Genomic DNA, 25,463 nt, shown 5'->3' on the forward strand with positions numbered 1-25,463 from the left:
ACTTAACTGAGATGCTACACAAAGGCCTTTCTTTCTCATCCATTAAGATCCATGCCTCAGCCATTTCAGCTCAGTATAATATGGATCCTCCCATATTCTCACACCCTTTACTAAGGCAGTTTCTCAGAGGGGCTAAGAATATAAGACCCCCCAGAAAACCCCCAACGCCAGCTTCGGACCTCAACTTCGTTTTAGAAAAATTAACACTGCCTCCTTTCGAACCAGCCTTCTCAACAGAACTACAATACTTGTCATGGAAAACAGCTCTGTTGGCTGGCTATCACCTCAGCACGCAGGGTCTCAGAACTACAGGCACTTATGGCAGTGGAACCTTTCATCATTTTCCATCAGGACAGAATCTCTTTATGAACTAACCCTACCTTTATGCCAAAGGTGGTATCCAGTGTGGCTTTGAATCAGACCATTCATTTACCCACCTTTTATCCAAACCCCCAGAATAAAGGAGAAAGACTCCTTCACTCTTTGGACATTCACAGACAGCTACATTACTATTTGGATAAGACAAAGACCTTCAGAAAAACTGACCAACTCTTTGTATCCTATGCTGCAGGTTCACAAGGAAAGGTTATTTCAAAACAGACCATCTCCAAATGGATAGCACATTGTATCCGATTTTGCTGCTCGCACCATGGGAAAGCAGTGCTTGTTAATATTAGGTCCCATTCTACCAGGGCTACAGCAACCTCAGCAGCCTTTCTCAGGGGGGTTCCAACCAAGGACATTCTGGAGACAGCTACTTGGAGTTCAGTGCACACCTTTACCAAGCACTACCACCTTCCATTATACTCAAAAACCAGAGCTGGTTTTGCCACTGCAGTTCTGCAGGGCATCCTAGCTTCACCTAACCCAGTTTAGTACCAGCCACCCATCCATAGCTTTGGGATTCAACCCATGTGTGATGGCTGCAGCAGTATAACACGATGAACATAGTACAGTTTTGTACCTACCATAAATGTAGATGTTCGAGTGTATAAACTTCTGTAGTCCAGGTTACCCTCCTGCCATCCCCTCTACATACCAGGGTGTTGGTTATAACTCCATGTACATCAATCTATTGGATGCATGTCTATATGGTGTATTTGCTAACAGCTAGTACTATTGTTTATCTACTAAGGTATTTTTGCATAGTTATTTGTATTGCCTTCCTAGTTGGGGGCACCTGACATCTGGGGCAAGAAAAACTGAAGAAAATGGTGTCGGCTGCCTCTTTTATCCCCCTGTTGCACTGACGTCAGGGAAGAAGCAACGACAACCGACGCCGGACCAAGACTTTGGGATTCGGCCGACTGCGGGACCGCCTGATGGCAGGATAACCCAAGTGTGATGACTGCAGCAGTATATCCACTCAAACATCTACATTTATGGTAGGTACAAAACTGTACTTTTCTCTGTATCTAATCCTTCTTCATTTGTTAAAAGTCTTGTGTCTTCTAATATAATTATATCTACATCACATATATTACACCACTCCAAAACTTCTGTTCTTCTTACTATATTCTTAATAGTCTTCACATTTACAGAAAGCACTCTAAAATTTCCATTTTCCTTAGATTCAAGGTTTCATAAGTTTGTAGCTAATTACTAGACTATCTTTGTTACTAGACCATTTTAAGCCTAACCAATTTCCTTCCCAAAGACGAGAATCAAACACTGCACCTTGTGTCTGGGAGTCACATACCTTAATCATTAAACCAAGCCCCAGTCTTTAGCTGTATATGTTTTTTTCATGCGTTTATTTTCCTTTTTTTTCTGTTGTACTTAACCCTTTAATTTTTTGTGTCTTTTACCTTTTACCAGTATAATTCAGTTTTTCTTTTACTATTTCCCAGTTTATGTCTTCATCAGTTATTTCAGAACCATCTTCTATGTCGTCTTCATTATTTTTTTCATCTAATTTTTCTTCTGTTTCTACTACTTCTAAAAACTTTTCTCTTTTTCTTTTTCCTTACTCCTACTTTCATTTTTGCAATCCATCCATGAATGTCAAAGTTTGTTACATTTATAACATTTCAGTTCACATTTTTTGCATCATGTCCCATTTCCCCATAAATATAACCTTTTCTTTTGTCACTGTTACTTATCAAATGTCCTTTTTTTCCACAAAAAATGTGTTGGGTTGTCCCCAGAAGTTTACAACACCCCTATTCCACTCCACATTTATCATGCTTAGTATATGCATAAACTTTTTCTGTTTCTATTGTTAACACAAAATTACAGTCCCAGCCACCAGTCTATAAGCCACTTTTGTCATAAACTTTTGCAATGTCCAGTACTTTTTTGCATAAAGCTTTCAAATGTCCTTTTAAAGTCTCTGTTTTTACCTCTTTTCAAAACTGTACACAAATCTTCTTCTTGTTTGCCTGTTGAATGCTTTTATCACATAAAGATTCTATGGGTTACAGTCTTTCTTTTCTTTATATTTTCCAGGAAACATTTCCATTGGAAAAAAAGTCTCAAATATAATGTTTCACAAAATGTCTCTTTATTAATAAGAATAAATACTCTTACTTCATGGGCTTTTACACCCACAGGAGCTATTAAATTGTCCCACACCTCATACTTGTCCATTTATTTGTCTTTTTTACTGTGAATCCTTACCAGATACTTTTGTTTTTTTTCATTTTCTTCTGCTACTCCATGTTTGACCTGTTTTTCTTTCTCTACATATGTTTTCTTTTCCATCAAACCACTATTCTTCAGAATTGTCCTTGCATCCTCCTTTGTATTTTCTCCATAATGTCCCCCCAGGAAACATCTCTTTCATTTTCTGGCTCACTGTGCCCCCCCCCCCAATTTCTTTAAGTAAATCATCCCACAACCCTCCTAGCTGGAGGGTTGTAATTATACATCCATCATTTGCTGACTCATCTCCATCAAACAGGTTTCTTGGAAACATTTCCTCAGAATCCTGCACACATTCTCTGGTCTTGATATTTGTTTTCTCTTTCATTTATTTCACCACTCCATCATCTCCCTCTGTCTCCATGTGCCTCCCTGTTTCTCCTGGCCACCTCTGTGCCTAGAATAGAAACAGGAAGTGTTCCTCCAAAATAGGTCCCACTGACAACAATGAAGAGTAGGGGAAGTTCTCTGATACAATTGGCCATCTTTTCCAAGTAGTAGTACCATCTCAGGTCTCTCTTGAAAAGAGACCAATAGTCCAGTGGGACTAACCTGGTCAACAAAGGGTAAATAAATTTCTGCTTATTTTTCAGTTCCCCCCTCTGTTTCATTTGATAGAAAGCTATCTTCAGCAGCAAACGTAAAGATTAAATGACATCTTTCCCAGGCATTCAGTATACATAAAGGTACTAAATGGGAATCACCCTTGTCCCATTTGCTATTTGTGGTGTATTTGCAGTGTATTTGAAACTGTTAGCCATTAGACTTCAGCAGGTATCTTTCCTTGGATATAAACTGGGATATGCAAATGATAGCTCTTTATGCAGATGATTTTATGATCAGCAAACAGATTTAGAAGGGGGGCTTGTGGAAAGTTTTCCAGAAGCTAGACCTTTTTGAGTGTTTAGCAGATTATAAGATTAATAAGGAAAAACTAAGGGTATCTGTATTATTCTGGACCCACTTCTAATATGTAGGTTTCCCTTTTTATCTGGTACTCAGAATCCAGTATATCTTTGAGTTAGGTTTGTTGTCACCCTAACATAGTAGCAGTAACATTTACTGAGATACTTTACAAAGTTTCTAGCTTTGTGCAGCATGGGAAGAATTTTTTCTTGATATGCCTCAGAGGGTACAAGCAATAAACTGGTTTGTCCTCCCGCAGACTGTATATTTTTCTCAGGGATTGCCAGTTCCACTACTCCACTATCAATTGAGACAACAATCCAGTTAGTCAGAATATTTGTATGGGAAGGCACCAAGCTGATAATGTCTCTGTAGTATATCAGAAGGTATAGGGCTCCCAGATTTGTGAGTTGCATCTTACAGCAGGAAAGCTAAGGCTGTTTCAGCAGTTTTCCTCTCCTATGATGGTTAATGGCTGGAAGGAGATAGGTCACATTCTAATTGACAGAGTGGAATTTGCTGAGCCCTTCAGGTGTGTAAGGATCACCCTAATAGCCCAGGGTTATAGCTGGTTTGTAGGATCATGGAACACACAGCTTGGGCTTTGGCCTTGTGCAGGACTCAGGAGTGATTATTTGATCTTACCATTATATTAGACAACAAGTGTTAGGGCCTTGAGAAGTAACATCATACCTTCCTAAAAACAACAGTGGATAAAATTGTCAAACATTTAACCTGCATATATAATCTCTTCCTTAGAAATGGAATAGCGCCTTCAGCCTTAAATACTTCATCACAATTCCCCTGCTTAAAATACCCTCTCCCAAAACTATCAAGGATTTTAAGCCTAACTCCAATGTCTGCCCACTTGCAAAATTACTTGAAAGAAAATCTGTACTAACAAATAATGAAATGTGAGGGTTGGGAGGCTGGCCTAATGGTTAAGGTGTTTGCCTTACGAACACAAGGTGCAGGGTTTGAGTCTCACAAGGGATAATTGGCTAGGCTTACAATGGCTCACAAGGGGAGTTAGCCTAGTACTAACCTATGAACGTGGTAATATTGATGGTTTGCTATCAGACAAACAGCATGTTTTCAGAAATACCTTGGGTAGTAAAATTAACTGTACTATAGTCTGGACACTGCTGGGATATTTATAGATATAACAAGGGCATTCAAAACTGTTAACCATGATATTTCTTTGTATGAAGATGAAGAAACTTAATTTTGATCATAACACTATCAAGTAGTTCCAAAGTTATTTGGAGAGTAGAACATTCCAAGTCCTCACTAACAACCACTTTTTGTCACTTGGAACCCTAATCAATGGAGGGCCACAAGGTTCAGTTCTTTGTCCCATTCTGTTTTCATTATTTATTAAATATATTCCAAGGTGACCTTCCATCCCTTGATGTCATACTGTGCAGAGATGAAATCCTTCTATTACAAGTCAGTAAAAGCCTCTCTGATCTCCAGAATAAAATACAAGTGTTTCTATAAGCTATACAACTGGCTGAATGAAATCACTTTCTAACTAACCTTGTGCTTTTTGCAATCCTTCAAGAACTCCATCATCTATCTCTTTTAACATCGACAACTGCAGCATCATTCCCACCAATTCTGAATACATGTACTTATGACAGCCTTCTCTAACATTATAAAATCATATAGACAACAAAACTAACACAGTTCTCAACTTAAACTCTGCTATACAATCTCTCTTGCTTACTCTCCACTTCAGCCTTTTTCCCTAACTGAAATATGGTCTTCCTCTGATTACCTTTTACTTATCACAAAATTCCCAAAGGCTTCAGATCAAAGAATGTAAAATATGCAGTTCTCACCAATGTAACCCCCTACATGTAAAATGCTTTCCAGTCACGAAAAGAAAAATGTTATCTCCTAGGTGCTCTTATTCACAAAATTTTAAACAGATGTATACATTTGAGATAGAAACTACCAATCCAGGACCAATTTTATTCCATAAGAAGTACTCAGGAGAAAACTGTCACATTAAACAGATAAAACAGACTCCTGTCTGAACTAAGAGGCCTAGAACCCACAATTGTGTTCAAAAAGGCCTTCTCTAGGACTTCCAAGATGGCTGTACATTGAGTAACAGCTTAATTCTAGCTCTCCCAGTGTGAAAACAGAAACGCAGCAGAGAAGACCAGCAGACATTTGTGCTGCTGAGTAAATTACAGTAACTGACTAGTAAGTGCACTGCCTGGATGCCAGGAAAAAAATATAGATGACCTGAAAGAAAATCAGCTACAAAAGGTGAGGAAAAAATCCTGACTGTAAAAAGTTCTGCAGCTGCAAAAAAGCAGTGCAAGCTCAGACATGACTTCCAGTAACCTAGAAGAAAAAATCAGACAACTGCACACAGATCTGGTTAAAGTAAACAAAACACTGATGGAGTATATCAACTCAAACAACAAAAAAGGTTGGAAAAAATGTAGGAAACTTTAAACAGCCATTTGGATGAAGTGAGAAAATCTCAAGAATCAAAGGTCAAAATGAAGAAAAGGCTGGTTGAATATGAGACTGCTTAAGAGATGTTTTAAACAAAAGAATAGAATTAGAAGACAAAGCATATAGGGAAAACCTGAGATTTTCAGCTGTACCAGAGAAGCTGGAATGAACAAACTGTTTTATTTTTATGAAAGTACAAATAAGCAAATGCACTGGTAATTCACAGCAGGAGCTGTTTGTTGAAAGGGCACATTGTGTGTATTCTCCAAACCTGGCTATGAGAAAGCAACCTAGATCTTTAATAGCGAAGATGGCAATCCAACCAGTAGAAGGAGTTGATTCTGCAAAACTGTGACAGAAGGACAAAGTACTAAAAGTGGGAGACAGCAGCAGAATGTGGAGAACGATTACTCCTTGTATACCAGGTAGAAGAGTATTACATTTATTCCACTATTCAAGTAATGTCAAGAAGCAGGCATGAGATTCAAACTGCTGCACCCAGCTATCTTCAAAATATTCTTCCCTGCAGGGTCAAAATCATTTTTAATGAAGTACAAGCTAAGGAGGAAATACAAAAGTTTGTTTAACAAAAAGTGAGCTGTGAAACAGAAGTGAAATTCTGTTTCTTGTTATTCTGGTAATAAAGACCACAGAGAGACCGCATCAGTGAAATCTTTTCCAATGTTCATAGGTTCATATGTGTGTACTAGACTAATGGCCCTGGGGCCTTTACAAGCCTAGCCATAGGATTACCCTGGCATCATGCCACCCAGCCTTAGTTCCCAGTGCCTCCATCGAGTAGAGCCACTGGAGTTATCCCCAGGGTGAATTTTCTATTTCCCATCCACTCATCAAGATTTCTCTTGAAGAGGGTCAGCTTGACATGTATGGGAAGTCTATTCCATAGCATGGGCAGGAATAATCAGCCCTACCAAATCTTGAACCCAGGACCCTGTACACCATAGTCAGAGCAATTTACCACTACGCCATCTCAGATTTTCAATGGAAAATTATGGAGAGAAGGAAGGGAGTATATGTACACCATAGTCAGAGCAATTTACCACTACATCATCTCAGATTTTCAATGGAAAATTATGGAGAGAAGGAAGGGAGTATAACAGTTGAATAGAAGAATCAAGAGTACAATGGAAATGAAGCAGAGACAGGATTTGGTTGATGGAGATGAACAGAAATAAAATCTGTAACTTGGAAATTGACAAATGTCTGATTACAAAGCAATAACTATATTTACGAAATATGACAGAATAAGAAAATCTGGAAATACTGGACTTTTTTGGACTTTGTTGGACTTGGGGATTCAAAGTCATATGCCCTACTTCATGTCATTAATGTTCGGAAAAATTATTAGGGGAGGGAAAAAGTTAACTAAGTAAAACAAAATTATTTCTTATTAGTATTATTTTTATAGTGGATGATATTCTTTGCATGCTATAAAGTAAGGTTTTCTCAGTTATTTTTAAGTGTAGTGGGGATAGTGTTATAAACAGGTGCTCCTGTTTTTTTTCCTCCCTTCTTCTCTGTTCTTGTTCAGTTTTAGAAAATGTGGGCAGTGCAATGTGGAAAGGAAAAAAAAGGAAAGAGGAAGAAAAGGAGTCTGGTTGGAAGAGCATGACAGGAGAGGAGTTGGTGTCCTTTTTCCTGTTCTTGCATGGTGGGGTGACTGGATTGGGACCCTTGGCTTGATCTAGTGGCGGGTTTTGGGAGAGGGCAAGTGGATGAAAGGGATTGTTGAATATTATAAGGGTTTTTTCTAACAAATAAATGTATGCTTAGTAGCAATTCTGTATCTGGTCCTCACATCTCCATGGAGACAATCTGATAAACAGAAAATGGCTACAGTATGATAAAGAGAAATTGGATAGAAAAAAAGAGAAATTGGCTAGGAGATAATGTTCTCTGAAAGCATTCAGGTGTTTTCCGAACTGGGAGAGTATAAAGATAAGATGAAGCACAGGCTGCACCATGTGTCGTAGCATGGATACACTTTCTTTTAGGTTAACTCAACACTGAGTGTGGTTGTCAGTTTGGGATACTTGTTTCTATTATGAGAGTAAAACTTCAATATTTGAAGATGTACATAGGTTTGAGTATGAGTATTACTTATTTATTTTGACATTTGTTCACCAGGAAGGTCCAACTATGCAGAAGCCCCTTTTCAGCGGAGGACCAGGGAGAAAAGCTCCAAGGCAAAGTAAACAACAACAAATTGTATACAAAAATAAAGTGGTTACAAGTCCCAAGGAAAGCATATTACATACATAAAGGTAGTTAAAAATACATATCAATAGACATGCATTTACATGCAATGGATAAAACAAACTGGGTCTACTTTATTAACTCGAACATTCAAAAGTTCAAATGTATAAAGATTGCCACATAAGCATCGAACTCGTAAACTTTCAAAAGTTAATAAAGAAAAAAATACACAGAAAAAAAAAGATGTAGGCGGGGGGGCAAGCTCCCCTGCACCCCCCCACCCACCGCTACTTAAGTATACCAACTCCGAGATCGCACTACATTGAAGTAAATGGAAATCTCCACCTACGGAGATTTCCGTTTACAGTTTTTGACGGCTTGCACTTTCAATGCATATGGTTCGATCCATATGTATTTGCGGTTTTACACTTTCACAAACTTGTTAAGAGTTACATATGTTAAGTTTCCAGGATCTTGGTAGAGACATTTATAGTATATAAAGATGAGCTTTTGCATGGAACATAAAGCAGAGGGATTAGGAGGAAGATATGGGGAGAGTAAGTGAAGGCAACAGAGGAGTCAGGGGGAAAGGGTTGGGTAGGGTTGAGAAGGAACTAATAACAGAAGTAGGGTGGGAGAGTATATGATAGAAGGTGTACATGGGTATAAGGAAAAGTAAGGTATGGTGTGTTGAGGGCAGTAGGGTGTTAAGGAGACATACAGATAAGAAATGCTAGTTAAGGTGAGGTATAAAGGAGAAGGGTGAGAACAGTTTAACAGATTTGATAGAGAAGACTAGGACAATGAAAAATCTGAAATATATGGAGGGGGAAGAAAAGTGTTGGAGTAAAGGCTACAGTGCAGGACGAATGGTATCTAGCTAGGAGGTAAGCATAAGCAAAGCCAGGAATGAGTTAGTGAGACTTAAGAAAGTTTTTTTTAACTGTGAGGGGTCAGAAACAGGATGTGTTGAGGGATAGAGTTCCAAGTTCTGGAGACATGGCTGGAGTAGTCAGATTCCCTTGAGCTATTAGATTTTGTAAATAGTAATAGAAGTTTGTCAGAAGATCTGATGAGTTGTTTATTAGAGTAGGGTTGTTGTAGATTTTGAAGTGCAGGGCACTTATCAGGTTGGTATGTCACCCTGTGGGAAGTTGTATGTTGGGTTTAGGTTAAGATATTGTGTAATTCTAGCCAGTTGAGTTGTCGTAGAACAGCACAGTGGTGGGATCTGAATGGGAAGTTTGTGGCAAATCTGGATTCTAGTTTTGCTAGCTCTATTTTCTTCAGGTTGCTAAAGATAGGAGAGGTGTAGAGCAGGGTAGAGAGTAGGTGGGTCCTGGCAATGGATTGTCTAGTTGGTGAGGTAAGATTTGACTCTGTATAGAGAACATAATTTTTGTGTACATTTTTAATGATTAGAGGCAGGTATTTACCACATTTCATGCTAGTATCAGTTGGGATGCTAAGCAATTTTGCTTGAGATACAATATCTAGGTATTATTGGATGAGTAGATAAGAAATGAAGACAGGCAGTCTAAGGTGGAAGGGTGGGTACAGCACAGATGAGTGTAGAGTCATCTGCATACGGTATGATAGAAGCTAGTTGGGTAGCAGTATGGAGTTTATTAAGTATATTAAGTTAATAGGTTTTAGAGGGGTACTGGGGTGTGTTTGAGGGTTTTCAGTATAATAAAATGTTTTGTAAGAAGTCACATATGCTCAAATGGATATGACAAGAAACAAATGTATAAAAGTTCAACCTGCCAAACAGTGTATGCATGAAACACAAAAGCTGGATCTAGACATTTAACTAAGAAGGTATTATACATAAAAGGTGGGTGGGAATAATAACTTTTTAATGCAATGATGCATTCTGTAATGTCTTTAAATGTCAGTGGTCTCACAGATAAGTACACAAAAGAAAGAGTAGTGAATTATATTAAAAAAAGTAGAGTGCAAATAGTTATGCTACAGGAGACACGCTTGGAAAGAAATGAACATGTGAATTCGATAAAGATAACGTTTTCAGGATGGTTACTTAGCAGAATACCTGGGATAAAGGAAAAGAGGAGTACTTATATTGATTGCAAAAGGAGCTCCAATAGTGATAGAAGAGGGTAAAATAGATAATAATGGTCGATTTGTAGTACTAACGGGCTACTGGCAAGGGATTAGGATTACACTGGCATGTATTTATATTCCACTTAAAACTGCTATAATGGAGCTAAGTAAAATTCTGGGAGAAATAATCAGTTTTCAGCAAGGAATATTGCTTATAGGTGGGGAACGGAATTTGATTTGCAGCAGTGAAGATTTTTATTTATTTATTTATTTTATTTTACATTTGTTTAATGGGTTAGTCCGACTGGACACAAGGTGACCATTTTCAGCGAAGGCCCGGGGAGAAAAGCTCCAATTACATAGTAAAACATTGTTAAAAAAAATAATAAAAATAAATATATATATATATAAACATAGCTATTTTGTACAAAGAGCATAGAACATATAAAAGGAGTAAAAATCAGAGTTTTACTGTTGATGCAGCATACAGTGGTTAGAATATTGAGAAACAATTAAACAAGATATTATACAACAAACATAGAATTGCTTGAACATAAATTCAAAAAGAAGTTTCCATAGACAATCAGGGTCATAAACTAGAAATCATAACTATAGAAGAGGCTTAAACACCTGGTTCACAATACACCTGTGATCTAGGGATGTTGAAAGTCAGGAACAGGTGAAATTAGTCTGGTTCTGTGTAAGAACATATCCAAGTATTGAATAGGAGATCTTTTAGTAGGGATTTGAAAGTATGTTTACTATTTAGACATCTAATGTCAGGGGGTGGAGAGTTCCAGGCCTTAGCAACTGCATAGGAATAAAGAGATTGGCCTGAGCTATGTAAGCAATTGATAAGTCAGTAGGATGGTATTGGAAGATCTTAGATGACTTGCAGTATTATGGAAGGTGAGCAGACCAGAGAGGGCAGGTATTTTATTTGGTCGGTATAGCAGTTGATGGGTCAGGAGAAGTTGATTGTATTTTAGTAGGTTAGGGAGTTCTAACCATTTTAGTTGTCTTAGGGAGAGGCAGTGATGAGAACGAAACTTAGCATTGGTTGCAAATTTTGAGATTTTATTGTAGCAGGTAGATAGTTTCAGAAGGTCAGATATGTTTAGGATAGTTAGAACTGGGGAAGCATGTAGATGGGTATGAGAGATAGTAATTCGGGATTCCTGTGTGAGGAAGCTCTTGAAGCAGTAGAGTGAACCTAGTTTTTTATAAATATTGGCAATTGTTATTGCTATATGTTTGTTGAATTTTAAGTTTTGGTCAATAGTTACACCTAGTAGCTTGGCTTGAGTTACTGGTGTGATAAAGGCATTGTTGGAGGATGTTATTGAGAATGGCGAGGTAGGGGTGATGAAAGTTTTGGATGGGTGGAAGATCATGAGTTGGGTCTTAGATGGGTTTAGTATGAGTTGGGAAGAATTTAGCCATTTTTCTATAGTAGTGAAGGCTTCCTGGGTTTTATCTAGGAGTAAATATAGAGGGGGGGGGCTGAGCAAATAAGGGTGGTGTCATCAGCATACTGTACTATATTAGTTTGTTGGGGAGGTTATTGGTAAAGATGTGTCTGGAGGGCCCAGAAGGGAAAGTATAACAAAGGAGGGTAGACTTTTTAAGACGTTTATGAAAATATTTGGCATGGAAGGTATGAATTCAGTACTAGGAGTTCAGAGTGAATTTACATGTTATTCCCCAAGATAAAAAAAAACTGGGCTAGGCTAGACAGAATTTACATTTCACAGAAACATGATCATTTACTTGAAGGTCGTATATGCACCCAGTAACTATTTTAGACTATGAACCAATAATTAAAATAAAAACTCAGGATAATTAAATAAAAATGAGACACTGATGGTGCTTTCCCATCTATTTGTTCAAAAGAGAAGAATTTAAGGAATGGGTAGTTGTAATTATTCAAGAGCTATTAGAGAAGATTTTTTTCTGAAAATATAGCTAGGGAGTGGGATAAAATTAAAGTGGAGTTTAAAAATAAGGTGAAAAGAAAAGGTAGATGTGGTTAAGGAGTAACACAAATTATTTAGAGCGACTGACAAATGTTAAAATATTGCAGAATAAGGGGAATCTCACAGAACAAGAATAGGAGCAACTCCAGAATGCTAAACAAAAAATAAGGGATTACCTTGATAATATGCATGTGTTTACAAAAATTGCTGTTATGCAACTGTTTTTTGATAACCCTAGAACACAAAAACTTTTAGCAAAACGACTTAGGCACAGAAAGTAGAAAGGGCTCTTGCCAAGCTTAGGGAGCCTATAACAATGAAGGTAACAAGAGATCCCGTAGAGGCATTAGAATTATTCCAGAAATTCTAAGCCTGTATAAAGCAGAGAAATATGGAAATCAAGAAAAGGCACATATGGAAGTGTTTATGAAAGAATTAAATATGCCAAGGTTAGAGGTAGATGAGGCTCAATTACTAACAGGAAAGGAGGAGATGAGATGAAAATGGTGATGTATAACCAATCCACAGGAAAGTCCCCAGAAATAGATGGGTATTCCTGTGGATGTCTGGAAGCTAGGAGGGAAAAACTGATAAAGATTTGAAAGGTTTTGTTTAACGGTATTTTAAGAAGAGGAGAAGTACCAACATCCTGGAAGAAAGCAGTGGTAGCTGTAATACCTAAAGAGGGTAAAGATCCATCAGATCCAGCTTCATACAGGCCCATTTCAATACTAAACCATGATTATAAAGTGTTTATGTCTATAATGGCTAAAAGGATGGCAGAAGTGATGCCAAAATTGATAGAAATGGATCAGTGTGGTTTTGTGGAGAGGAGACAAACGTTTGACAACCTTAACAGAACATTGATGACCCAGAGGGAAGCAGAATGTAAGAAAATACCACAGTTGTTGTTGGGTCTTGACACAGGGAAAGCATTTACCAGAGTAAGCTGGGACTTTATGAGCAGGCAGTGGCAGCAATTGCATTCCCTGATAAAATTATAAAGTTGATTAGGAGAATATATGAGGGATGGGAGGCGAAAAATTAAAGTGGGTGGGGACCTCTCTGATAATTTCTGCTTGAAGAGGAACCAGGAAGGGGTGTCCTCTTTCCCCTTCATGTCTTGCATTACATGTAAAACCATTAGCAAAGAAAATAAGGGACTCAAAAATTCAAGGATATAACTGGTATGGAAGTCATGAAAAGTTGGCTCTGTTTGCAGACGGTATTATTTTATACCTGACAAAACCAGAAAGACATTACAATGTTGTGGAACATTGAGAGGCAGTTTCATATCTTTTCAGGATATAAATTAATGAAGCTAAAACAAAGGCAATACAGGAAATTGTGTACCCACACACAAATTGGTTCAGCAATATCCATATTTATGAGGACATGATAAAATTAAGTATTTAAGAGTATGGATTAAAAATGATTCCAGTGTAGTAGCTAAGGATATGTGGGAAGAGACTAAACAAAAGAGAATACAAAAAAATGAGAAAATGGAAGCCCTAATATATGGATATGGATAGTAAGATACAAGCAGTTAAAATATTTGTAGTCCCTTTAGTTTTATACACAGGCCAGGCACATTTTTATCAACCAGAGGAAAGTTGTGGATAGCAATTAATAAAGACCTGAAGGATTTTATCTGAGAAGGGAAGACAGCAAGAGACAAGTGGGATAAGTTGATTCTTCCAATACAAGGCAGACTGCGATTATCAGATTTGAAGGGGTATTTCAGAGCAACACAGTTAAGGGCCCTATACACAGCACAAACAGAAAACTGTAATTCAATGTGAAAAAGGATGGAGATGAAATAGGGGAAGCTCAAGATACAAGGAGAGACTGGGATTTTGAATGCAGACCATTAAGGAGAATAACAATAATCATACAGAGTATTATACTCATAAAAGGAGCAGAAAGTATTCTAAGAACTAAGCAAACACGGGAATGGAGAAAATAGATTCTGCTGATAGGGGTGACTCCAATTAGGGATACAAACAGTTGGCAAGAAAGGGCTGGAATTTATTGGAGAAAACTGGCAAAAGAACCAAGGTACTGGGAGGAAATAACCAGAGAGGGAGAGGCAATAGAATGGGAAGACACCAAGAATGTATTTGGACTGCAGGTTAGAGACTGCCTTCCCTATCAAAGATTGATATCAGAGTACAGGCAAAGAGAAAGAAATGTGAGGGGTCCTAAACAAAAGACCAGCACTGGTAGAGTTTTTAGTAGACTCTAGAACAGAAGCTGCTGTTTAAAAAAAAAGGAATAATTAGTAGAGCATATAAAGTATTGCATGATAACTATAAGAATCAAACAGGAGGTTAGAAAGGATTGGGAAGAGAGATTGGACAAGCAATTCACAAAGAAATGGAGGGGGCGTAATATGTATGTCTCCAAAATATGCAACAAAATCAAGAAAATTTAGGATTTTTGCTTGGAAATGTTTACATGATATTGTTTATACCCCAAGTTGACTCCAGAGAATTTTTCTACAGGTAGATAACAAATGTTGGAGGTGTGATGGGGAAGAAAGATGTAATTGGGAACATCTTTTCTGGGAGTGTAATGAACTGGCAGACTTTAAAGATTCCCTGCAAACTACTCTATCAGAGATGCTGGGTGAGCAAATTGATGTAATTAGGGAAATTATTTTTCTGAGCTATGTTAGGGATTTGGAATTGCCTAGACATAGTAAGGCTTTGCTGAGTTTAATTATGGTGGCTGCTAGAAAAGCAATTACTAAAAAATTGAAATCAGTCTAAACCAACTGTACTAGAAGTAGTGAATATAGTAACAGAGATAAAACAACTGGAATTTGGATCTTTAGAAAGGGGTAGGAGCAAATTACATAGAAAAAATGGGAATTGTGGGAACAAAATAAACAGGTGAGGAATAAGGTTTAAAAGAAGGCAGGACTTCAGTGAGCGTAATGTTTGGCTGACAATGATTGAGTAGATTATAAGTGATGTATGTTTGCCTCTAGAACTGTCAGTATGGTTTGTGATGCAAAATATTTGCAGCTGGGATTGTGTCAGTATGGTTTGTTTCAATTTATATAAATGTATGACTATGTCAGAAATGCTAGTTTAATAAAAATGTTTGTTGTTTATAAAAAGGTCTTCTCTGAACACTTTTATAAGGAAACTGAGAGCAAGTACTTTAAGGACGATAGTCAACCTCACAATTTGCTAACAGCATACTAACTCCAGTGAGTCACCTTGAAGTTTGAATTCTAACAGCATGCTACTTCCAACATGACAGTCTTTCCCTACTTCTTATCCTAACTGTTGTCCTGCTGGTTTCCTGGAATGCTGAAATTCAAAATGGACTTTATATATATAATGTAAATATTGTAAACAACTTGGTGGTTTTCCTGAAAACTTGGTCTCTGCAATGTTTATCTGTATGCTCTGTAACAAGTATAAGGATCTACAACAAGCATATATTTGTTCAAAGTCTCTTTAAAAATGTTTTGATTTTGCATTTGTTCTTATTTTATTTTTGCATTTTTAACTGGGAAAGTCCACTGGGCCTGGAATGAGCCCATTTTCAGTGGAGGCCCAGGGAGAAAAGCTCCACAAAATTACATACAAAGAAAATATTAATACACATAACAGAGAAAATCAAGCAGTACTATTACATTGAATGAAACTGGTAATAAAACAACAGTGAAAAAATTACAATAATGGAAAATAGAAGTAATATATTCAAATAACACATGAATGAAATATATCTACAAGGTTCATAGCATGTATTCTAATACCACATGAATGTAGCATATCTGCAAGGTTCATAGCCATGGGGAGTTAAGTACAGTGTAAGAATAGAAGGAGATAAAAGGGCTAAGGAGGGAATGAACAGGGTAAAGTGACAGGGCAGCAATACATGGGCAGAGTGAAGGGAGCTGGAGTTGTGTTGGGGAACAGGAGCATAACCAATGCAAGGAGAGATGTAGTTTCAGAGATTTTTTTAAAGGAGGCAGGATTGCTGATAGTTCTGAGTGAAGGGGGAAGATTATTCCATGGCTTAGAGATAGTATAGGGATACAACATTTGACTGGCTGAGAGCTTAGGTTTCTTTTTGGATAGTAACATTTTGTTTTCGGACCTGAGGTGTCAGGATGGCACATGGTGAGTATGGAGGAGAGGGAAGGGCAAGTTTCTGGGTGGTGGATCGGCTTATGGGCTGTAGTTAATTGTAGAAAAGTGAGATAGTGCGGGGATTCGAGCCAATTTAGTTGATGCAGAGAGGAACAGTGATGGGTAGAAAATGTAGCATTTGTAGCAAATGTAGTGATTTTGTTGTAGCAAGAGTCTAGTTTTGTTCTCAAGGAAGACTGTGTAGATAGGTGAGGATGGGAGCACCATATAGAAGTGTTGGAAGCAGTAAGGAGGAGGCCAGAGCCTTTTTTACAGAGAGGCTAGGAAAATAGTTGTGCCTGTACAGGGAACCAAGTTTTTTATGCTTTTTTTTTTATGTTGCTGTAGATGTGAAGGTCGAAAATTAATTTGTCATCAGTGATGACACCTAGAAATTTGGTACTGGGGACGACTTCAGTGATGGTGTTATTTTGGTAATGAACAGAGAATAGTGACAGGGCTGGATTTTGTGGGGGTAAATATTAAAAGTTTTGTTTTACTGGGGTTGAGAGCGAGGTGGTTCTGAGACATCCAGGTTTCAGTGGCGGTAAATGCTTCTTGGGTGAGATGCTGTAGTGCAGGGGCAGATTTAGCAGAGCAGATGACAGTTGAGTCATCTGCAGACTGGATAGCAGTACTGTGGGTGAGAGAGGAATGAAAGTTGTTGACAAATATGCTGACTAAGAGGGGTCCCAGTATTAAGCCTTGGGGGACACCTGTATTTGTAGTTATGAAAGGGGAGGAAGAGTGTTGCCATTTAGTAGATGGCTGCCTATTACTGAGGAAGTTAGTAAACCATCGCAGGGTAGGGGAGCTAGACTAAGATTAGAGAGTTTAATAAGCAGGAGGGAGTGGGAAATAGTGTCAAATGCCTTTGATAGATCAAGGAAGAGTGCTGAGTCAAAGGAACCAGCATCTCAAGCTCTAGTTACTGTGTCAAGGAAGGAAATGAGGGCAGTGTTAGTGCTATGTCGGGGCCTAAAGTCATGTTGACTGGGGGAGAGGATTTGGTGTTGCATCAGGTGACTGAGGAGCTGAGTGTGAATACATTGCTCTAGTATTTTGGAGATTGGGGAGAGAATGGCAATAGGACCAGAAGTCTGATATGTCGGAGTTGTTACCGTCTTTATAAAGTGGAAGAATAAATGCTTTTTTCTAGAAATCAGATATGCAGGATTCCTGAATGGACATGTTGAGGAGGATGCTGGTAGGATATGTGATGGAGGAGGCTGAGAGTTGTAAATATTCTGCTGGTAGGTTATCAGGGGTGTTGGCACAGGGTTTGAGTTTGTGAAGAAGTTTATTGATAGTGGAGGTGGGTATGGGTGTTAGTGTGAAAGGAGGTAGAGGATATGAAGGAGAATGCACAGGTGGAGTTCCTGTTCGGTCAGTTATAATAGGTGGGAAGGTGGCAGTAAGTTTTTTGATGGTGTCGATGAAGTATGTGTTAAAGAGGGAGGCTGTCTCAGAGGGTGTTTTTTCTGGGTTTGAACATGGGTTGTTAGTTCCAGGGTGGAGAAAGGAGTTGATTGCCCCCCAGAAATTATTGGGGTTTAGTTTATGTTGGTCTTGGATAGCCTGGAAGTATTCTTTTTTGTTTTTGATAACTATGCATTTAACCTGATTGCAAAGTTGTTTATACTGATTGAGGTTAGACAATGTTTTTTTTTTTCCAGGCTTTGTCCCTAGAGGACATAACTTGCTTTGTGGACTTTATAAGCCAAATTGCATGTTTTGCCGTGATCCTTTTTAACCGTAGTGGAGCAAGACTGTTTAGGATCCTAAGAAATGTAGAATTGAAGAATTCTACAGCTTTGTTGAGTGGGAGAAGTTTTAGTGGGCTCCAGTTAGTGTTCTACGGGATGTCATTGAAGGTGTTTGGGGAGAAATGGGATAGATCTCTCTGGTGTATCTGTATTGGTGTATGTTTGGTATGGAGGTGGGCTTATGTATTATGAATGCTGGATAGTGATCACTAGTGCTGTTTGGAAGTGTCCTTGAGGTGGTAATGGATAATGTCCTGCCCAGCTGGAAGAGGCAGGAGTGTCAAAAAACAGTCAGGTACAACACAGGATACTCGATAACAGGTAAGCTGTACTGTGTTTGGCTAAAAGACAATCTTTAAAGATGAGGAATTGAATGTAATTGGGGCACTATACTCCTGTGTTGTTAAGGGCTTTAGTACATGTAAAATATGGGAGAAGGAATGGATTTCACTTCAGTTTATATTTGCTATTTTGTTATTATTTTGTAGTACTTAGAGTTATGTAGTACCTAAAAGAGAGTTATCAGTGTGTATTGGTTTTCTCTATATGTTTACTGCCATCTACTGGATTTTGAGGGGAAGAACAATTTAATGGCCTACAAAAGCTGAAAATAAAAATGGGAGACGGAGCAGGGAGTAGAGACGTCCTCGCGGGGTCCGCAAGTGTGCAAGCCACTATTTACACCAAAAACTGCACTTAATAACAACTTAAAGCTGTAGGCTGGTACCTACATTGTGGGATTAGTTGGGAGGCTCTTCCAAGAAGTCTGGCCCGGGGTTAACAGCTAGCAATGCAAAGAATCGACCCCGAGCAGAAATGTAGGATGTAGTAGAGATAGGAGGGCGGTCTGAGTTAAATGGCATTTATCCAAGCTGTAAACGAAAAAGAGAGAGGTGAAATAAGTAAAAAGCAAAGTAAAAGAGATGAAAAATAAAACTTCAGTGGGAAGTAGGGACTTAGCTAGTACGTTACATAGAGACCGAAAAGCTGGAGGGATAGTTGGCCAGGAAGGGGCCCAGGTGGTAACAGTAACATATCAGAACTTTGTGGAAGACTGGAAAAATAAGCATGGATGACAGAGAGGGGCCATAGGAGTGGAGTGGGAAGTGGGACTAAAGAGAGTGTCTAAGAGGAATGGGTTGGGGAGAAGGTTGAAGAGAGAGAGAAATTGGCAGAGGTAAAAGCAGTAAATGAAAAGCAGTCTATAATGTTTAAAACAGCGGGAGTATTTTTAAAAATGATCATAGTTATAAGGTTAAATTAAGGCTATAATCCAAATTTTTCAGAGCAGTTTCCATGCAACAGCCCATATTAATGGGAAAATGGCAAAAGCAGTTTCAGTAAGTTTTGAGACCTATTAACACAAATTAACAGACAGGGAATCCCTGCTATCACTAACATTACAGGTCTATATCAGAAGTAAACAGTTCATGAGCTGTGTTAGCCTCAGACAGTACAATAATGCAACCAGGACAGCATCTGCAAGTACCAACAGTAAAATAAGCATGTTTCGCAATTATTTATGAGGCCACAGGACTGACCAGCAGATAGAATATGATACAGTATCTTTAATTAAGGCAAAAATAACAGCAATTTTCACTTACTGGCAAGCACACTGTGTGGAGGTCCGAGGGTGATGTCTTGGTCAAGAAAAAGAGATTTAAAAATGGCGTCATGAATGCGGACAACTGATTATAGATTTTGGTTGGGTAAAGTGGGGGAGGGTACGCCATGTGTTCTGGGAGAAAGGAGGGGTGATCCTTATCCCCAGGATAATGTCCTGCCCAGCTGGAAGAGGCAGGAGTGCCAAAAAAAAAAAAAACAGTCAGGTACAACACAGGATACTAGATAACAGGTAATCTGTACTGTATTTGGCTGAAAGACAATCTTTAAAGGGGAGAAATTGAATGTAATTGGGGCACTATACTCCCATGTTGTTAAGGGCTTTAGTACATGGGAAATACGGGAGAAGGAATGAGTTTCACTGTTATGTTTATATTTGTTATTACTTTGTAGTACTTAAAGGGAGTTATGTAGTACTTATATGTAATATGCATTGGCTTTTTCTAGATGTCTACTGTCATCTAGTGGATTTGGAGGGGAAAAACAATTTAATGGTCTACAAAAGCTGAAAACAAAAAACAAGACACAGAGCATGGAGTAGAGACGTCCTCGGGGGGGTCCGCAAGTGTGCAAGCCACTATTCACTCCAAAAACTGCACTTTACAGCATAAAGCTGTAGGCTGGCCCCTACACTGTAGGATTAGTTGGGAGGCTCTTCCAAGAAGTGCAGCCAAGGGTTAACAGCTAGCAATGCAGAGAATGGAGCCTGAGCAGAAATGTAGGATGTAGTAGAGATGGGAGGGCAGTCTGAGTTAAATGGCATTCATCCAAGACTGTGGGATTAGTTGGGAAGCTTTTCCAAGAAGTCTGGCCAAGGCTTATGTTCTTAGCTCGTGTTTCTGTACTTTTGGATTGAGGTTGAAAAGAACGTCAGACCAGTCTGCCTACGTGGTTGCCAAATATTAAATATAGTGCAAAGAATTTAATTTACTGGGAACAGTTATTAGATAACCTAGGAGTCCTGGATTATCAAAGCTTTGCAGGAAATTTAACCTAGACTTTGTACTGTTGTATTTGGTTTCCTGACAGGGGAGTTGGGTAAAATAGCTACAGACCCCCTTTAGGGATGGTTTAGTGGTGATCTGCATATTGTAGTTATGGTGTGCAGTAGATGTGTATTTAGCTTACTTTTGTGTATTGTAGGCTTTAAATTTAGAGTTTCAAGGTTGTTACATTTCATATGGGATCATGAACCTGCTTCGTTTTGGTGTTATTGGTGCCCTTTATTACTTTAAGCGCAAAAAACAAAAACTTTTCTCATCTGAAAGTATAAAAGTGACCAATGGTGTCCCTGAGGGCTTGGTGCTGAAACCACCTTTTTTTTTGGGGGGGGGGGTTACTTCTTAGCTCTCCAAACAGACAGCCAAGAACTCAGATAAACAAAGTTTGCAGACGGCTGCAAATGGGGATTGTTGTTAACTTACCTGATGACACTTTTGGTGTAATAAAATTCAAACTAAATGCTAAAAAGGGTAGTATCATAGCATTTGTTAGACAACCCCCTCGTCTCATCTTTCTGTCTAGGCAAAACACCAGTACAAAAAATGTAGTTAAGACCCTAAATAAGTTGGTCGATAACACCCTCTTTTGACCATCGTGAAGATTGTCAGGAAATCTTTTTATTTAGCCTAGCTAATTGCCAAAGGAATATCATCAAAGTCTAAAGAGGTAATCACTTCCTTATCCTCAGCATTGATCGGGCCAGTTATTGAGCACAATGGCCCCCTTTGGAACATATCTTACTAAACATATCCCACAATTAGAAGTACCCAAAGATTCCAAACCAAAAACATCACAGGTGTAAAGTCTCTGAGCTACTGAGAAAGGCAGGAAGCTCAATCCGTTATTCAGTCTTAGAGTCTTTTGGGGGGGGGGATCTTTATGTCATTCTCCAGCCATTAGAGGCCCAATTGTCCTGGACCTTCTGTTTCTTCACCAGTACTAGTACCAGGGACCTAAATCTTCATCAACAGATAAAATGTGGTGAACCCAGCATCTCCCAAATCTCTGGAATACACTTCCCCGACATGTTAAGCAATGTGACTCACTATCGTCTTTGGATGGGTATCCACATTTAATTCAGGATTCACCTGTATGGGCCTCCTAAAGAAAGAAGTTGTTGCCTGGGGGAAGAGTACTGACAAGGCCACAGCAGTGGCCTTGAAATCCCTATGAATCAATGTATGTGTTACGTACTGTGGGCTCATCCTTCATCTATCTTTTATAAACTGTGGAATTATACCTGTGAATTGAAAGTATCTGTTATGAACTGTGGACTCATCCTTCATCTATCAGTTATGACTGTGGGCCCATCCCTTCATCTGCCAGTTCAGCTTTTTCTATTGCTCAAAACAGGCTGCAAACTGTAAACAAATATGTCTGCTTCCTTGTATAAAATCAGCTCAGTATCATTCATCTTTTTCATTCCTAATTGCAGAATACAAAGAGCTCTATGCTTGCTAAATAACTATTTATATTTTGTAAACCCACCATTAAATACAATACAAAAAAGAACAGATAAGACATGTAACAGTATATATAATTGACTCTGCAAACAACCTGTCAAGACTGTCTTGCGCTGTAGGATGATATTTGTGCATAAGTTGTGTGCTCTATTACTTCTTGTACTATCCTAGGTCATGTGACTTAAAAGGGTCCTTTGTAATCAGTCTACTTACCCTGTCACACAATTAGAATTAAGAGGTAGGGAACCATGCTGTCACGCTCCTGACCTCGTACAAAGTACAAGGCTTCTGTGAATAACAGATTGGGATTACACAGTGGCATTCACAAGCTTATCACATCCAACTTTACAGACAAATGATGTTCATTTTTAACTTTATTAACAGTCCTGTAATGCAATAAAATCTGTGTATTTGACAAAAAATCAGCTTGTTGTCCAGTACATTTTGTTTACATGACAGGAAGTCAGCACACTTAGATTAGTACTTTCACAAAGAGAGTTCCTTCCTTTCTGTCTCATGAACTACTGTAACAGGTGCATGTTAAATGTAGTGAAATAAACAGAAATATTTTGTACTTTATTAGATGGTATAATTCATCTGTCTTAACATTTGGCATGGGCTATACAGTTTGATCATCCATTAAGGTTTCATTCCGTGTCCCAACTGCAGATTTTTAATAATCACTGTGCATTACTGTCTGAATGTGTATTTTTCCATGTAATTTCTTGTGAGGGTGCTAATTTTGTTAATGTCACTTATCGTGTTTTACCTTTTTAAATTTTTTTATGTTCATTCTCTCATATTTTTTTTTTCAGAAATTTACCGTATAGTGTCACAGAAGCAGATTGCAGACCGATCAGCACATGACGAGTCTCCTGGCAACAATATAGTAGAGATCAGTGTACCACCAGCCCTCGATGGACAGAAATCAAATAAACTACAGTGCTGCCAGAACCTGTGACTTTGTGAAGCCATTGTCCCTTCTCTTCCATGTGACCTCTGCTTCATATTAGACTTTTTTGTGCAGTTCCATTACTGGCCACTAGGACAGTCACTCCCATGGCAGTTGTACAAGTTAAAACATTATGGTTAAACTTACCCATATTGCACACCCGGAACAAAATTAATAGATATTCTTTTTTCATTTATTTGTATAGCCCTGGCACCTCAAAACAAATGTCAGCTATATATATTTTTTTCTATCATTCAGTTTAAGATGAAACCCATGCAGACTGTGTATAATTGCAAAGTTGCAAGTGTGTTATGTGACTGTGGCACTATCCTTTTGATTTTCTGTACAGTGGTTGTCATTCTTTATAGGTGCCATTCTATGTTCAATGCTGATTCAAGACAGTTCCATGGCTATAGTGGTTAGGGGAGGATCATTTTTAGTAATGTCGTATCAGTTTGAGTAGCACTGAGCAGTAATTTTATAAATGCTGTACTAGTAAGAATTTTCCCTCAGCAGGTAATTTGTAGTAGTATTAAAGGCATTAGCAGCTGTGTCTGAATTCATAGACTTTCAATGTGTTAGCAGAGTTCGGATTACAGTGGAAGACCTAATCACACTGACTTTTTCAGGTTTCATACCAAATCCCTCCTATCAAGTCATTCAAGCATGGTGCAAACATACATAGGTACCCACCTACTTAGCCACAGTCTTGTTAAATTCTAGTGGTCCAGAATGTAAACATGTTGGGGAATAATTTCTGAATGTCATTTATGCAGAGGATTTTCCAAAGCAAATATTACTTGAAGATATTAATCTTAAAAAAAAAAATGATACGTAAGCATTAGAATGTGCCAGGAAATTACAGAGCATGCTCACAGTTTTGTGGTGTCCATGTTTTGTTTTATTCTGAAGAACAACAGATGCAAGGTCATTAACAAATATGTTCTGCACAGGAAATTATATTGTCCATATTATATAAATGTTGTTTAATGATCTGCAAGAAGCAACAGATTACAACAGTGTATGTGTGTGTATATGTATATATATATATATATATATATATATATATATATATATATATATATATAAACACTAGGCTATTGGTTGCTTTTTTTTTCTTAATAACTAATCTGTGTTTTGTTCATTGAGATAAGGAGAAACAGGAATCCACAATTTGGAAGCAACTGGAGTTGGCAACTTGACTTCAAAACATGAAGCTTACACTGACCAGTCTGTCTGAGGAAAGCCATATGTTTTTTCATGTCCACTTTTGCACCCTTAACTACAAGTTTGTTTTTAAGAACTTCGACTGACCAAGTGAAAGTAATGCTGGAATTAGTTATTAAAATATTACTTACCTTCTCATTAAATATATCTAACTGGTTGCTGTAAGAGCTTGTTACAGGTGGTTCTGTTTGCTGTAACATTAGAATACAAAGAATCTTGGTATCTGAGATGGAAGCCTTCAATGTCATAGCAGTTATGAATGGTGTTACTTTTTTCTGCTTAATGTCAGAAGTACAAGTTAAAATTTAAGGTTCAAGTCTATGCAGAAAGCCCTAACCAGACATTGCTACAACTATCACTTACTGTATTTGCAGGGGCATGGTTTCCTTTTAAAGGGATAGTGTTGTCTCATTTTTTTTTCTTCACTGCACAAATAAGTCCTGCAAAAGCTAGCCACCTTTGGTTCTCTTTTGCATTAGTAAAGTAAAAAATTAAGTTGCAATACTGAAGGAAAATTCTCAGGCCTGTCCTTCAGCAGACAAGGCATGCAACTATTGTACTTCACATTATAACACCACCCACCTTAAAGACTTACTAAACAGCTTGTGTGGATACAATATATGTGGTCTTCTTACTTCACATTGTAACACCACCCAAATTAAAGACTTACTAAACAGCTTGTGTGGATACAATATATGTGGTGTTCTTACTTCACATTGTAACACCACCCAAATTAAAGACTTACTAAACAGCTTGTGTGGATACAATATATGTGGTGTTCTTACTTCACATCATAACACTGGCCACCTTAAAGACTTACTAAACAGCTTGTATAGATGCAATATATGCAGTCTTCTTACTTCACATTATAACACCGCCCACCTTAAAAACTTACTAAACAGCTTGTGTGAATACAATATATGTGGTCTTACTTCATATTATAATAATACCCACTTTAAAAACTTACTGAACAGCTTGTATGCATATAATATATGTGGTCT

At 38.1% G+C, this 25,463-nt stretch overlaps 1 protein-coding gene across 2 annotated transcripts in view; it reads left to right on the top strand.

The window, feature by feature from the left end:
* The window catches only part of RAB11B (RAB11B, member RAS oncogene family), a 715,258-nt gene extending 690,631 nt beyond the window's left edge, over nt 1-24,627 (top strand). For both annotated transcript variants that reach the window (XM_044090673.1, XM_044090675.1), the window contains exon 5: nt 23,099-24,627. In XM_044090673.1, coding sequence (XP_043946608.1) covers nt 23,099-23,244 — 146 coding nt within the window. In that variant the 3' untranslated portion in view covers nt 23,245-24,627. The remainder of the gene's footprint in view (nt 1-23,098) is intronic.
* Nucleotides 24,628-25,463: the final 836 nt, after the last annotated feature.

The sequence above is a fragment of the Protopterus annectens genome, chromosome 13.part0 (assembly GCF_019279795.1).
Source record: "Protopterus annectens isolate FY-2018-M chromosome 13.part0, PAN1.0, whole genome shotgun sequence".
Lineage (NCBI taxonomy): Eukaryota > Metazoa > Chordata > Ceratodontiformes > Protopteridae > Protopterus > Protopterus annectens.